General features: G+C 34.8%; 5 protein-coding genes across 5 annotated transcripts; 3 read left to right on the forward strand and 2 right to left on the reverse strand.

Moving 5' to 3' along the window:
- Nucleotides 1-1578: 1578 nt before the first annotated feature.
- LOC133326913 (calphotin-like) lies at nt 1579-1963 on the forward strand. Its single transcript, XM_061535525.1, has one exon. It carries the CDS (start codon nt 1586-1588, stop codon nt 1961-1963), a length of 378 nt encoding a protein of 125 aa, XP_061391509.1. The 5' UTR covers nt 1579-1585.
- Nucleotides 1964-3516: 1553 nt separating this feature from the next.
- LOC133326907 (cuticle protein 70, isoforms A and B-like) lies at nt 3517-3891 on the reverse strand. The gene has a single exon (XM_061535520.1). It carries the CDS (start codon nt 3889-3891, stop codon nt 3517-3519), a length of 375 nt encoding a protein of 124 aa, XP_061391504.1.
- Nucleotides 3892-4388: 497 nt separating this feature from the next.
- Nucleotides 4389-4766, forward strand: LOC133326914 (cuticle protein 70, isoforms A and B-like). The gene has a single exon (XM_061535526.1). It carries the CDS (start codon nt 4389-4391, stop codon nt 4764-4766), a length of 378 nt encoding a protein of 125 aa, XP_061391510.1.
- A 2027-nt stretch (nt 4767-6793) lies between these two features.
- LOC133326915 (vitelline membrane protein Vm26Ab-like) lies at nt 6794-7251 on the reverse strand. The gene is made up of 3 exons (XM_061535528.1): nt 7240-7251; nt 6995-7168; nt 6794-6946 (listed from the first exon to the last, which is right to left on the reverse strand). Exons 1-3 carry the CDS (start codon nt 7249-7251, stop codon nt 6794-6796), a joined length of 339 nt encoding a protein of 112 aa, XP_061391512.1.
- Nucleotides 7252-9920: 2669 nt separating this feature from the next.
- LOC133326916 (cuticle protein 70, isoforms A and B-like) lies at nt 9921-10401 on the forward strand. Its single transcript, XM_061535529.1, has 2 exons — nt 9921-9932; nt 9997-10401. The coding sequence occupies exons 1-2, from the start codon at nt 9921-9923 to the stop codon at nt 10399-10401; spliced, it is 417 nt and encodes a 138-aa protein (XP_061391513.1).
- Nucleotides 10402-15810: the final 5409 nt, after the last annotated feature.

Raw genomic sequence — 15810 nt, forward strand, 5'->3', positions numbered from 1 at the left:
GATTTTGTATATCCTCAAATAGGAATAGTATTTTCAATTGGCTAGAGTTATCATACTATAATTTGCTCTATTCAATTATTTTTTATAGCATAAAATACACCTTGCATGTGTTTGCATGTAACATGAAGAGCTATACACATACTTTCTTCTAAGGATATTATTAAAATACTTTCTTAGTCGCAACAAACATGTCCATCGGGTTGCATATCAGTTTGTCCATGTATTTTTGTAAACATGGTGTAGATTAATTGGGATGAAAAGCGTGTCCAGCTTGATTTAAGTTGGTACATTGCATACTCTTATATTGAACATTTTCTTTAAGAAGATCTATTAACCTATGAAAACCTGAAAACTTCGTTCTCAATAACCGAAAATACAACCTATATAAAAAGCGAAAATTGGAGAGAATCCGATGTATGAATGTGGCTAGAGCATGCAATTTACCGAAAATCGGGTGATAATATTATATGGGAAGTGAAGATTGATATCCTAAAATTACTTAGGGTATTCAAATCCTCATTTTGTAATCATTCTTGGGCGGTGCGTTCACCATCGCACTCAGGATGGTCCTGTTGGAATTCCAAAGTCGGCGGCCAAAATTTTTGCGTGCCCATGGCTATAATACACCCTCCAGAATATTTTCGCGATAATATTCAGCATTTATTCTGATGATATACGATTAATACGAGTGAAGAGCTACCATCGGCTGTTATGGTGGCCCAAACCATCACCATGGTTCACATTTTCAGCTGACCCCTTTGGCAAGAAAACACGATAATTTTTTTTTTGTTTACAAACTGCTGGACAACGAATGTTTTCTTATCGAAGAAAACCAATTTCGGCAGTTCACCACTTTTGGCCATACTCTTTAGCTCTTTTCAGTCTATTTTCTTTCTGTTCCATCACGAATAACTTTTTTCTGAAAAATTCTTACCAAAATGCTTTTGTACACTTGTAAACAATATAATGATCTGTCACTGAAAATTTTTAACAACTTTCGGACAAGTGGCTTAGAAATTACAGCAGTCTGATGTTGGTTGCAGTTTTTCTTGTACCAAATGCATTGCTAATATTTGGTACAAGAACACACAGTTGAAATATATAAAAATCGGTTCAAAATTTTTTCGTCCGTTATCTCCCAAGCTATTGATATAATTACAACGAAAACTAAACACCCACCTATAATGCTTTAGTTAAATGTATTATTTTTTGAGGTAATTTCCTTCCGAATTATAATAAATTTTGAAAACGAATTTGGTATATTTAGCCTACCTCAATAATAATAGCTAAATCATGGTAGCTCCTTCTCCTACTCAATTTAAATATACAATATGCTCGTATGTGTTCCAATATATGTGTGCAACATTTTAATTAAGTTTAGCGTTGGGTATTTCTCTTGGCGTATAGCAATTATGGGTATACAACACGTACACCATATTAAACATGGACGTTTTATGTGTTATAACCATTGAAGAATAGAAAAATGTAGTGACTATAAATAGCTTCATAAATTCCCAATTCAGTATCAGAAGTTTCTTACTTATCGAAGTAATCACATTCTCGAAAAAACCAAAACTAAATCAAAATGTTCAAATTCGCCGTTGTCCTGTTCGCCATCATTGCCTGTGCTGCCGCCAAGCCCGGATTGGTTACTCCTTTGGCTTACACCGCTCCAGCTGCTGTTGTTGCTGCCGCTCCTGCACCTTTCGTTACTGCCACCAGTAGTCAATATGTTGCCCGCAACTACAATGGTATTGCCACTGCTCCAGTTGTTGCTCCCGTTGCCGCCCCTGTTGTTGCCAAAACTGTTGCCGCTCCCATTGTTGCCAAAACTTTTGCTGCCCCAGTTGCCGCCGCCTACTCTACCCCCGTGATTGCCAAATACGCAGCCACTTATGCTGCTCCTTTCGGCTACTCTGCTCCATTGACTTATGCCGCTGCTCCAGCTCCAGTTTTCTTCTAAGCATATTAAAATTGGCCTTTACATGATAAATAAAAGAAGTACCTGATAAAAATCAAAATTAGTTCAATTTTTGCATTTATTAGTCAAGCGAAGTTCATAAGTTTAGCAAATTATATTTGGGGGTCATTTCACAAATTTATTCCTCATTATGGCGTATTAAATTAATACTTCTGCCTAAACTACAAAAATTCCACTTGAAAATTTTCCATGATGTTCAGAGATGGTATTTACCGGGTAATTAGCCAAGCGGTGAGTAAGTATCCATTTGCGGGCATTTATTTGGGTTCATCGTTAATATAAAAGTTTACACCCTATTTCGGGTTTTTCATATCAAATCATTCCAAATATATAGTATTTTATTAATCTAAATACTTTACTTGGGTAAATACTCGAGTACTTACCCAAATATTGGGTATAAACTTATTACCTGGCTGCATAAATATTTGGTACTCATTGAGAACTCTCTGTGCCAAATTGCAGCCAATTTTATTGTGAAATGTGCCTAATAGATACAAATTACCTTAATACGGTACGGTTATATTTGGGCTATTCCAAAACATGGATATCCTATTTTGCATACCAGCATTCGTTTTGATATTAAAAATATGTGATCCAAATTTTGGCTGCCAAGTGGTTTAGCAGTTAAAGAGTTTATACCCAATGATCCTCTCTAATATTAGACATTTGCGAAAGCAAACGATTTTAAAATATTTTTGAGATTTTGAGTGTTTAAAATCTATAATTATCAGGTACAATTTATCGTATAATCCGCACATAACGTCGACCTAGCGGCCAGGACAAAAGGCCCAATTGATATATCCCTGATATGACCAAATATTCATTGAAGATTCCATACATATTTTCCAATTAAATGTGGAGCAGAAGTTCTTGAAACTGATGTTGAATATACACCGAGGTTTTGAAATATTCCTCCTTCACGATTTCTACACTTCGATGTATTTAGAATAATCCCATATAACATGATATAATTTCTGCAATTTTGTAGCCTTAAGATATTTTTGATACCCTTGAAAAAAGTGTCAAAAGGGTCGTAGATTTTGCACCGGTTTTACTTATATAGAGGTAACCATCAATTATAATAATTGAACCACGATACGAAAGAAAAAATGGCCGAACCTTAAGTGTTTTTTTTCAGTCGTGGCTAATTTGAATGTTTCCATAGGGATTTTTGGATTCGATCTCATAGTCCTACACCCATGATTCGCCAATAGTAATGACCATTTTCAAGAACCTCTATCATCGATTAGTTTGTTCGAGAACTTTTTTGTCTTTCTGTCGTTATGAAATTTGATCAGACTAGACGAGGTCTGTTGTTTTTAAAATTAGATATTAAATCAAATTATATAAAATTAACCAATAGATTTTGCAAAATATGATGAAATAAATTTCAATGCTTGTGACCCAGAAAACAATATTTCAATGAAATCAATTCCGAAAATTTACGGCACACATAAAAAGTAAATATATGTAAGTATTTTTTCAGTAAATAATTTATTTTCTTTTAAATAACATAATTTTGAGATCGACGATATTTACAAGAAAACTGGAGCTGGAGCAGCAGCATAAGTCAAAGGAGCAGAGTAGCCGAAAGGAGCAGCATAAGTGGTAGCGTACTTGGCAACAACTGGGGTGGAGTAGGCGGCGGCAACTGGGGTGGTGTAAGCAGCAGCGACTGGGGCGGCGAAAGTCTTGGCTACAACAGGAGCGGCAACGGGAGCAACAACTGGAGCAGTGGCAATGCCATTGTAGTTACGGGCAACATATTGGCTGCTGGTGGCAGTAACGAAAGGTGCAGGGGCTGCAGCAACAACAGCAGCTGGAGCGGTGTAAGCCAAAGGTGTAACCAAACCGGGCTTGGCAGCTGCACAGGCAATGATGGCGAACAGGACAACGGAAAATTTGAACATTTTGGTTATGTTTTAGATTTTTTCAAGACTGCGATTTCTTGAATAAGCAAAGAATTTCTGATACGGAATTTCGAATGTGCTGAAACTATTTATAGTAATCTGTACTAAAAAATTAAACTCAATGATTGTGTGTGCAATATAAGTTAACGTTAGCCCATTGCCGATTCACATTAAAATTTCCCACACACCTATTAAAATACATGTACATACATTGAATACATAATTAATATAATACAAAATATACATTGTTGTAGGTTTCAAAAATGTTTTTAGTTAACGTTGACCTCATGCTATATTAAAATATATGGAGAGCACTTTTATAGAATAGAATGTTTGTATTAAATACCGTTATATTGAAATTCCTAATGGGTATTTATACACAACAGCTTAAAATTGTGTTTACTTAAAACATACTATAAATAGCTTGGCAAATTTAAAAGTCGGCATCAGAAGTTATTTGCTTATTCGAATAATCACATTCTCAAAACCATATAAAAATGTTCAAATTCGCCATTGTCTTGTTCGCCATCATTGCATGCGCCGCCGCTAAACCTGGTTTGGTTACCCCATTGGCTTACACTGCTCCCGCTGCTGTTGTTGCTGCCGCCCCAGCTCCATTTGTCACTGCCACCAGCAGCCAATATGTTGCCCGTAACTACAATGGCATCGCCACTGCTCCAGTTGTTGCTCCCGTTGCCACCCCTGTTGTAGCCAAAACTGTTGCTGCTCCAATTGTTGCCAAAACTTTCGCCGCCCCAGTTGCTGCTGCCTACACTACCCCCGTTGTTGCCAAATACGCTGCCACTTATGCTGCTCCTTTCGCTTATTCGGCTCCTTTGACCTATGCTGCTGCTCCCGCTCCAGTTTTCTTTTAAAAAAATTACCATAACGATATGATACAAATAAACACTTAATTTATGCCAAAAGATACTTAAATGTTTTATTTATGATATGATCAAATTGTCTATATTTTAAGTTAACTCAACTGATATTCGCGAGGCCCTTTTCGCGAATATTACGGAGAAAATTAAATTCTAAATTACAGACACTAACATTGGAAAAGTAGGCTAAGGACTTCAACATACTAACATTGACCTATATTGAAAAAGTTGTGGGAAGAAATATTTTAATCGCTACATCGATGGGAAATTGCCGCTGAGAACCTTCAAAATACCAAAAATGTGGCTGGTCCTCTTTTTATTGAAGATATGTCAACACATGAACATACATCGAAAATTTGCTTCAAATATCTGTTTCACCCTAAGATAATTTAACATTCCATCACTACGGTGGTGAAAATTTTTTTAAAAATACTGAAAATTTGCAGACATTTATTTGGAGGATCGAAATCGAAAAGTTTGGCAATACATTTTCTAGCCCTCCATGAACCTGGAATGCCAAATTACAGCCGGGGTGGAGAAATTCGATTAAAATTTGCAAAATACCGAAGATGAAGTGGATACTTATACAAAACATGGACCTACGTTTAAAATTATACCCTTCATCACACTGTGGTACTGGGTATTATGTATTTGTGCATATAACTCCTTGTACATTAGAACTTTTTTACCGGTGCAAAGGAAATGACACTTGAAACCCACTGGTTTAACGAAATCTGGTTAAATGTAAACGTACTATATGTTTGTAATAGGCAAAAGGAATCGAGATAGACCCATGGTTCTTTTTGAGAATATGCATAGATCACTTTCTGAGTCGATTTATGCCCGCCCGTCCGTCCGTCTGTCGATGTTAAATTGTAAACGAAGTACATGTCGCATTTATAATCCGATTTGGATGAAATTTGTACAGCCCATTTATTTGGCCCAAAGACGAGGAATCGGTGAAAATCGGTTCAGATTTAGATATAGCTCCCATATATATTTTCTTCCGATTTTAAGTAAATGGTGAACCAAAGTCCTTATATACCATTCGATTTTCACGAAATTTGGCACAGCGAACTGAATTAAGAGAACCATCCATCATAATTAAATCAAAAAAAATTTTTTTTTTGACCCCAAGAATGGGGGATCCCCTTAAGTCTAGAATGACGTTTGCTAATTTTCGTGAAAAACGGTTCTTATTTACATTTAGCTCCCATATACATTTTCGTCCGATTTTACTAGGCCGATTGACACAATGTACTGAAATTAGTATAAATTAATCTCTGGCTAGTATCCTTGAAGTCGGTTCAGAATATAACCAAAGTACTGAAGGGTATTATATAGTCGGCCCAGCCCGTCTTTACTGCTTTCCTTATTGGGTTCCTACGTAGAAATATGTCAGCTTTCGTCCATTTGAAAAATGCGACTAAAACTCAAAACAATATCGGAAATTGTCAAAAAAAAATTTCGGTATTGGCAATTTTCAGTGTAACAGCCTCCAAAAAAGTGGTAAGCTAAATTACAGCCATATGTTACCCTTTCAAAACACTTAGAATTATTTGGAGTTGTTCTCTTAGAAATATTTTTGTTTGTTTTTACATTCAGGTTGGAAAATTGGGGTAAGATCTTAATCATACCGAAAATGTGACAATGTGTTTATTTAGTCCCATTAAAATTGTTATGAGAAAAATATGTTGCACGCAAAAATGCAAATTGTAGGCGCTTCGGTTGACAAAAAAACACATTAAACAAATCGAAACGGTATCTTCAACTATCAGACAGATGGCTAAACCGACCAACATTTTGTAAACTATAAAATATTTGGGACACCGAATCATATCTAGTTTTCCCTTTATGGAGTATTTCATAGTTATGGGACAAAATATTTCAAATATTTTCATACCTATTGATTTGATTTAATTGACTGTAAATCCCTTTTTAAATTCAAGAAAAGTCAAATATTCGTTTAATTTAATAATTTATTTGATTGAGATGGGTTTTTAAATCATATTTCCATGTTTTTACAACAAAACGGGAGCAGTAGCAGCATAAGTCAAAGGAGCAGAGTAAGCGAATGGAGCAGCATAGGTGGCGGCGTATTTGGTAACTAGGGGAGCGGAGTAGGCAGCGGCAAGAGGGGTGGTGTAAGCAGCAGCTACTGGAGCAGCGAAGGTCTTAGCAACAATGGGAGCAGCAACAGTTTTGGCCACAACGGGAGCAACAACTGGAGCGGTGGCAATACCATTGTAGTTACGGGCAACATATTGGCTACTGGTGGCAGTAACGAAAGGTGCAGGAGCAGCAGCAACGACAGCAGCTGGAGCGGTATAAGCCAAAGGAGTAACCAAACCGGGCTTGGCAGCAGCACAAGCAATCATGGCGAAAATTACAACGGCCTAAAGAAAATAGATATTTGTTTTTTTTTAGATTTTGTATAAAAAAATTGTTGTGATTTTGTTTGACTTACGAATTTGAACATTTTGTTTGGATAGTTTCGTGAAATGCGGTTACTCTGATAATTGGAGAACAACTGATATTAAAACAAGAATAAATTCAACTATATATAGTCACTCAGAATTAAGTGTCATTGGATTACTGGATTCCAACCCATAGTGACTTTGGCAAAGCGGCATCCCAGGTACAAGGATGAAGATTTTTGCAAAAGAATTTCGATATAGGTCCATAACTTCCACATATATGTCCTTCAACATTTTCGATTTTTCTTAGCCCCAATAAACGACTTTTTCCTAGAAAATTTATCCCTTAATTTAAAGTTCCCAGTACAGTTTATGAAATTGGTTCAAATTTACATATTTATAAAACAAGTAAAAAAGTATGTTTAAAGTCAGGGTATATGTCTTCTAACCAATCCACACCAGTTATTATATATGGAACTCGAAGTCAGATTATACAATTTCATTGTGGACTGTGATTTTTTAACTGTGATTTTTTTAGCTTATACTAAAAATTTTTCTTTAGGAGGCTGGACTTCGTCGTTCGTCCTTGAAAATATACGGTCTATCAAAATTACAGTTCATAAGTGTATTTGTATATCCATTGGGAATTTTTACATTGGAAATTAATTTAAAATGTAAATCCTATAACATAAGGAGGAACCGAACAATTAACCGGAGACCCCATAAACTAAAAATATATTTGAATTATCCACATATTACAGCACCCTTAAAGCAAAAGTTGGTTGGTATTTTGGAGCCGCATTGAGTAGCAATTCTTCATATAAAAAGTATAAATATTAGTCCACATTATCGATATCCAATTATCAATCATCTTCCTACCAGCATTCAAATACTGCTAATAGGAAATAGTGTAAGAAAATTGGATACGAAATTTATATGACAGCCTAAAATCGGTCGCAATTATCATATAGGATGGGTGTCAAAAGTATTTGGAGCTATATTGCACTTTTCAAAAAAAAAAATGTCTTTGTCCCGAATACGGTTCTTCTACTTTTCATTCCTATTTTATATAAACCCTAAGATCAATAACCGGGTAAAAATTTTACCTTTTTTGATTAAAAATGCTGTAAAAATTTCAATTTGATTCAAATTTTGAGGAATCATTATTGAGGTACAATTTTACTAATAATTGATGGAAAATTATAAATATTCAATATATATATATATATATTTAATTATTACCATTCCAAAATAGGGCTATAATGCGAATTATATACAAACTAGTATATAGGAATCTGAGCTCAAACTTATGTATATATTTAAGGAATATATATTAAAATTCATGCTTAAAGGAAACAGACCCCTCCCCCATTCCGATTTTAAATTTTCAAGATTTTCAATGGGCTGGTAAATCAATACCAAAGCTTGTTGAGGTCTGTAACTTTGCAGATATGTATTTGGAGATTTAAAGAAAAAAAAATAATTTACAAAATTGTTTTTGTTTTGTTGTTGTTTTATGGGATTAAAGAAAATTCCTTCTTTTTGATGGCGGGCATGATAAGTCCTAACTAAAACATCGGAATCCAACGGTGTTAGAAAGGGTGCATGTCTGGCTCTCTTATGAACTTATTGTGTTGACTATTGACTTCGTTCAAAAATCAAGTTAAAAAACCAATTGGATTTATCCTAGTTCATACGATAGCTATACCGCACCAAAATTTGGAATCGGTCGGATTATTAGTTTTTGAGTTATCGTGCCCGCCATTCGCAAAAACGCTGGAGAAAAATTCGTTTAAAGTTTGAGAAGCCCCTTTCCCGTCACTAGATGCTAGCACAATAAATCGACTACAGCTTCAAGAGTTGTTGAGATTTTCGCTTGAAATTTCATAGGGACATTCTTGAATTAATGTAGATTCGAATTAAATCAAAATACAAAATTAATTTTTTTTGAAACCGAGAATGGACCCCCCTTAAATGATAATATATCCCCAACAGCTCTACAAAATTTTGTAACCCTATATGTTAGCAACCACTAATTATTGTTTTAGTCGGTGTATGCTAAAGCAAAACCAATGTGGTTCATGGCTTCTGGGAGTTATCCTGATGGTCCCATTTTAAAAATGGCCCCATGTTAAAAATTTCCATAGGGGTTGGGGATCACCCAAATTAGATCCCTGTAGAAATATTAAAAAAATAATTTAAACATCAAATTTAATATATATTCCTCAAATGTATGTATATAAATTTGAGTTCTTTCATCTAGTGCAGATCCGTATAGACACATTTACAAAGAAAACGTATGATACTCCCACTTCAAATTAATTACAGTGCAATATTTGAATGGATACAAATGTACCCAGTTATTGAGCTAGGTATACTTTTTTTGTTATTGACCGGTTTGAGGTTTAAATAATTAAATTAAATTCCATTGAGGTTCATCTTTGTTGCGTATACCTAACATAGACTTTCACATTAAGTTCTACATTCGATATCGATACCGTTCTTATTATAAAACACATTTTACACCAACACCAATAACATGTTTATTGGCACAATGTATGTATAAATATGTGTTTATGTATGTATTCAAAAAATAACCCCATATAAGTGTGTAATGAATTTCAATTGGAACAAACAATATTGTTAATTTAAACTTGATTTTATTCTTAATTCAATATCAGTTATTCTCCATCTAGCAGAGTAGTCACAATTCACAACTAAAACTATCAAAATGTTCAAATTCGTAATTTTAACTAAACAACTACATCTCCCTTACACACTCTATTAAATATATTCATATTCTTTAGGCCGTTGTTATCTTCGCTGTTATTGCCTGTGCTGCTGCCAAGCCTGGTTTTGTTACCCCTTTGGCTTATACCGCTCCCGCTGCAGTTGTTGCTGCCGCTCCGGCTCCTTTTGTTACCGCCACCAGTAGTCAATATGTTGCCCGTAACTACAATGCCACTGCTCCAGTCGTTGTCCCTGCTCCAGTCATTGCCACTGCTCCAGTCGTTGCCCCAGTTGCTACCCCTGTTGTAGCCAAAACTGTTGCTGCTCCCATTGTTGCCAAGACTTTAGCTGCTGCTTACACCGCCCCAATTGCTGCTGCTTACTCTGCACCCGTTGTAACCAAATATGCTACCACCTATGCTGCTCCTTTCGCTTACTCTGCTCCTTTGACTTATGCTGCTACTGCTCCAGTTTTCTTGTAAAAACGTATGGCTTATAATCGAAATGCTGTGACCAAATAAATTATTTACTTAAATGAACATTTTATTTTTTTTACATCTTTGGCATTTTTTAGTAGACTGAAAAATGAAGAGTGGACGTAAAAACATTTAAATTTTTTGTTTTGTTATTCTAAACATGAGCATAAAATGAAAAATATCTGCAAGGAATTATTTTTGGAATTTTCAGCGAGAAGGTTGTCACTTAAATGTCTACAACTACTGTTGTCGAAAAAAAGGGAAAATATCTTAAAATCTATAGGGAATTGTACTATGTCATGTTCGTTCCTCAATTAATTTCTTTGCGAATAAAATTTTTTCTTAAAATAACACGATACACGTTTCAAAATCGCATTAAAATATTAAAAAAAATCATTAAATGTCACTATATCTTAATTACTTAGCTGGCTTGTTACAGAACGGTTGTTCCATAAGCCGAGCTTAAAAAAGATTTCCAAGCGCGTCGGTCTTGTGCGCAAATCCACCAATTTGGAAGACCACGTAAAAAGACTTTGTTTTCTACTTGGAAAAAACTAATTCGTTGCTTTCTTCTACGGGAACCATAGCAAGGTCGCTTTTATATGCCTTTTGAGCTGGGATTATCATTCATTCGCACAACATGGCAACGATATGCCTGTATGCAAACGGCGTTAAACCAAGGTTGCAATAAACCGTAGCGCGCACATTTTAACGAATAATTAAGGACCAAACTAGGGGTCAATAAAAATTAGTATTTTTATACAAATCTAAATTAAACTCACGGTGAAAATCAGAATGTCGACCGACAGAATGGGACCGCTTTACCGAAATTGGTAGAATATATCCATCTGTTGGGAAAAGATAGTGACAACGGAGAGTATTGCTGTTGTAGCGCAAAGAGTTAAAAAAAAACTCTGGTTTTCCCTTTCCTGATGTCATTCGTTTTATTTACAGTGTTCAGGTATATAAAGCCTTTGACTAAAGGCTTATACAGTTCCATAGTTGTCTCCTACAAATGGACGTCTTGCGCGTTGATACCATCAGCATGGTTTTCTCGCCGTTTACTGCCAGACCCACTTTGGCAGACTCCTTTTCAATTTGTTCAAAGGTGGCTCGCAATGTTCGACCTATTATATCGATGTCATCGGCGTAGGCGAGTAACATGTGTTGTTTGGTGTACAGAGTGCCAGCAGGATGGAAACTTTTCCAGCAGGATGGAAACTTTCTAAATTTCTATTCCACATCAACGTGTGACTGTATGGTGTGGTTTATAGCTCGTCTGGGTCATTCGACTTTGATTTTTGAGCATGCCGATTACATATATCTTTGAATTACAAAATCTGAACTTGAATCGTAAATCATTGGTGCAAGATATTGCCCAGCCTGATTATAACCGCGTTTATCAAATTTAATTGAAATCATATCACAATTTGCTTTCATATATAGGATTCCCACGATGTTATATAATCATTAGCAAATATACTTAAGTTGAACATATTCGGAAGTTTGTATGATTTGTAATATAAATCACAGAAGCATCAGTTCCATGCATACAATATATTAGGCTTTAACATAGTCAATTCGATTATAATGCGATTCTTAATACAGTCGAATACGCTTATAATGAAATTTCTTTATAGCGAACACATTTACTAGTCCCGAAGTTTCAAGACATATTTTTCATAAAAATAATTATTCCAATAGCGAACTACGGATATAGCTAACTTTTTTTATAACGAACTATTTTTCAGTCCAAATTGTCAGTTTTCCTCTATTCAAATTGGTAACATTTACAAAAACCAGTAAGGAATGTAGTAAAGTCGGATACCCTACACCACTTTGGGTATATTCAACAGATGAATCTTAACAGACGTCCCATTTTTAAAGGACGAGTAAAATGAAATTGAATCCATAAACAAGTCATTCTGCAACCGATACTAAATTTTTCATTTGGTCAGATATAGAAGCTATATCTAAATCTGAACCGATTTCAGGAAACTTAACACACATCATTCTAGACCTATTCCATTACGCTGTGCCCAATTTCATGCAAATCAAAAGATATTGAGGGACTTTGAAACACCATTTGCCTTAAATCAGACGAAAAAATATATGGGAGCTATATATCTAAATCTGGACCGATTTTCACGAAACTTAACACATATCATTCTAGACCTAATTCATTACGCTGTGCCAAATTTTGTGCAAATGGAAAGATATATAGGGACTTTGATGCACCATTACATTAAATCGGACGAAAATATATATGAGAGCTATATCTAAATCTGAACCGATTTTCAGGAAACTTAACACACATCATTGTATACTTAATTCATACGCTGTGCCAAATTTCTTGCAAATCGAAAGATATATAGGGACTTTGGTGCACCATTTACATTAAATCGGACGAAAATATATTTTGGAGCTATATCTAAATCTGAACGATTTTTTCCCAATTTCAATAGGGTTCGTCCTTGGGCCGAATAAGTGACATATGCCAAATTTCATCCAAATCGGATCATATATGCGACCTGTACATTGTTCACAAAAATACATGGACGGACGGTCGGACATGCGTAAATCGACTCAAAAAAGTGATTTTAACATATACAGTATTTTTCGGTTAATTGCACATCAAAATTTGCACAAATTTTCGTTCAATTAACCGAGGAACCAATTATCCGAACCCGCTTAATTGAATAATTGGTTCAATTACATTAATCACGTATAATTGGAACTACTAATGATTTAAAAAAAATCCAACGTCAAATACAAATTACACTTTCTCGATGTTTTTCCTTAGCCATAAACACATGTTTTGAATTAGTAAAGATGCCACCTAGTCTTTTTCACAAATTATGTCAAATATGTATGTAAAAAAATGACAGATTATTTTTTAATTATTATTGTGCAATTAACGGTGAAAAGTAAAGGGAAATTTATTTTTGATGGCATGAATTTTGAACCAATTAAGCGGGAAAATCAATTAACAAGGTTTAATTACACTGTGCAGCACTAAATTCTTGAACCAATCGAGACCCCCAAAATCTTGAAGCTTGTGATGGTGGAAGAAAATCCATAGCTGGGTTTCGCATTATTAGCTAAGGTTTTCTTTTAAATTAATTTTTAAAATATTCGACTGGAGGTGGATTTTAACAATTTTCGAATAATACGTACTTATTATTGAGTCTATATTTCGTGAACTATTCGAAATATTGCTTTTCTCTCTTAAGCAATATTCTTCCTCTTAATTAAAACTAAAAATTTGTTCTTGAGATAAAATCAATAAAACATCACGATCATACTGAAAATAGCACAACTGCGAAAAAAATTAAAATTTCGACATACTTTTTCAATGTTTTTTCACACTTATTTCAGAAACTGCTACTGACTCGACCTAACAATATATGACAAGAAGATAGCCAATAGAAAATCAAACAACTCTTCTTAAAACCCCGATTTCATTGGTTGACTCCTTCACATAGTTATAGCCTCACAAATGCATCAAAATGAAGCAAAAAAATCAATCCCAATTGTATGTTTATAGAAATAAAAATTGCTATGCTTTTTCAATAAATAGGTACAAAATTAAAGTAAAAATTAAAATGTTTGGGCCCTGTGCCATATATGCACAGGGTAATATGCAGCGGTGGCAACAATATGTCACTTATATTTATACCCTTCACCACACTGTGGTACAGGGTATTATGTCTTTGTGCATATGTTTGTAACAGGAAAAAGGAAACGAGATAGACACATGGTTCCTTTTTAGAATATGCATAGAATCACTTTCTAAGTCGATTTATGCATGTACAAAGTACAGGTCGCATTTATGATCCGAATTGGATGAAATTTGGCACAGCTAGTCTATTTGGCGCAAGGACGAAACCTATTGAAATTGGGAAACACGGTTCCGATTTAGACATAGCTCCCATATATATTTTCTTACAATTAAGGTAAACGGGGCACCAAAGTCCCTATACATATTCGATTTGCATGAAATTTGGCATAGGGTACAGAATTAAGTCCAGAATGATGTGTGCTCAATTTCGTGAAAATCGGTTCAGATATAGATATAGCTCCCATTTATATATTCGTCAGATTTAAGGTAAATGGTGCTCCAACGTCCCTAAATAACTTCCGATTTGCACGAAATTTGGCACAGCGTACTGAATTAAGACTAGAATAATGTGTGCTAAGTTTAGTGAAAATCGGTTCAGATTTGGATATATCTCCCATATATATTTTCGTACGATTTAAGGTAAATGGTGCACCAGAGTCTGTATTTATCTTTCGATTTGCACGAAATTTGGCACAGCACAATGAATTAGGTCTAGAATGATGTGTGTTAATTTTCCTGAATTCGGTTCAGATTTAGATATAGCTTCTATATCCGACCAAATGAAAAATGTAGTATCGGTTGCAGAACGACATGTTTATGGATCCAATTTAATTTTACTGGTCCTTCAAAAATGCGACGTCTGTTAGGGTTCATCTGTTGAATATACCCAAAGTGGTGAAGGGTATCATATAGTCGGCCCCGTCCGACTTTACTACTTTCCTTACTGGTTTTTATTAGTGGCTCTGCTGTAATGTCTAATGTGGCATATTTTACTCCTGACATACGTTTTTCCCAAGTGTGCGAGTAGTGATCGACTTTTGCTGTTGTGTCCCAACGGCACAAAAACCAATAATACTTTGACCATCCGAAATATTGACAACTTTAAGGTCGCACCTCCAGTTCCTGCGTTTACCCTTTGTATATATCGCTGCGACATGTCTTCGAAAAAAACTAAAGGGCCCAAACATTTTAATTTTTACTTTAATTTTGTACCTATTTATTGAAAAAGCATAGCGATTTTTATTTCTATAAACCTACAATTTGGAGTGAATTTCTTTGGTTCATTTTGATGGATTTGTGAGGTTATAACTATGTGAAGGAGTCAACCAATAAAATCGGGGTTTTAAGAAGAATTGTTTGATTTGCTATTGGCTATCTTCTTGTCATATATTGTTTGGTCGAGTCAGTAGCAGTTTCTGAAATAAGTGTGAAAAAAAAACATGGAAAAAGTATGTCGAAATTTTAATTTTTTTGCAGTTGTGCTATTTTCTATGTTTTATTGATTTTATCTCAAGAACAAATTTTTAGATCTAATTAAGAGGAAGAATATTGCTTAAGAGAGAAAAGCAATATTTCGAATAGTTCACGAGATATAGACTCAATAATAAGTACGTATTATTCGAAATTTGTTAAAATCCACCTCCAGTCGAATATTTTAAAAATTAATTTAAAAGAAAACCTTAGCTAATAATGCAAAACCCAGCTAGGGATTTTCTTCCATCATCACAAGCTTCAAGATTTTGGGGTCTCGATTGGTTCAAGATTTTAAAGTTGAAAAATGTGTCACTGTGTTA

The sequence above is a fragment of the Musca vetustissima genome, unplaced genomic scaffold, assembly GCF_032173495.1.
Source record: "Musca vetustissima isolate MV318-11 ecotype Yass unplaced genomic scaffold, APGP_CSIRO_Mvet_v1 utg316662, whole genome shotgun sequence".
Classification (NCBI taxonomy): Eukaryota; Metazoa; Arthropoda; class Insecta; order Diptera; family Muscidae; genus Musca; species Musca vetustissima.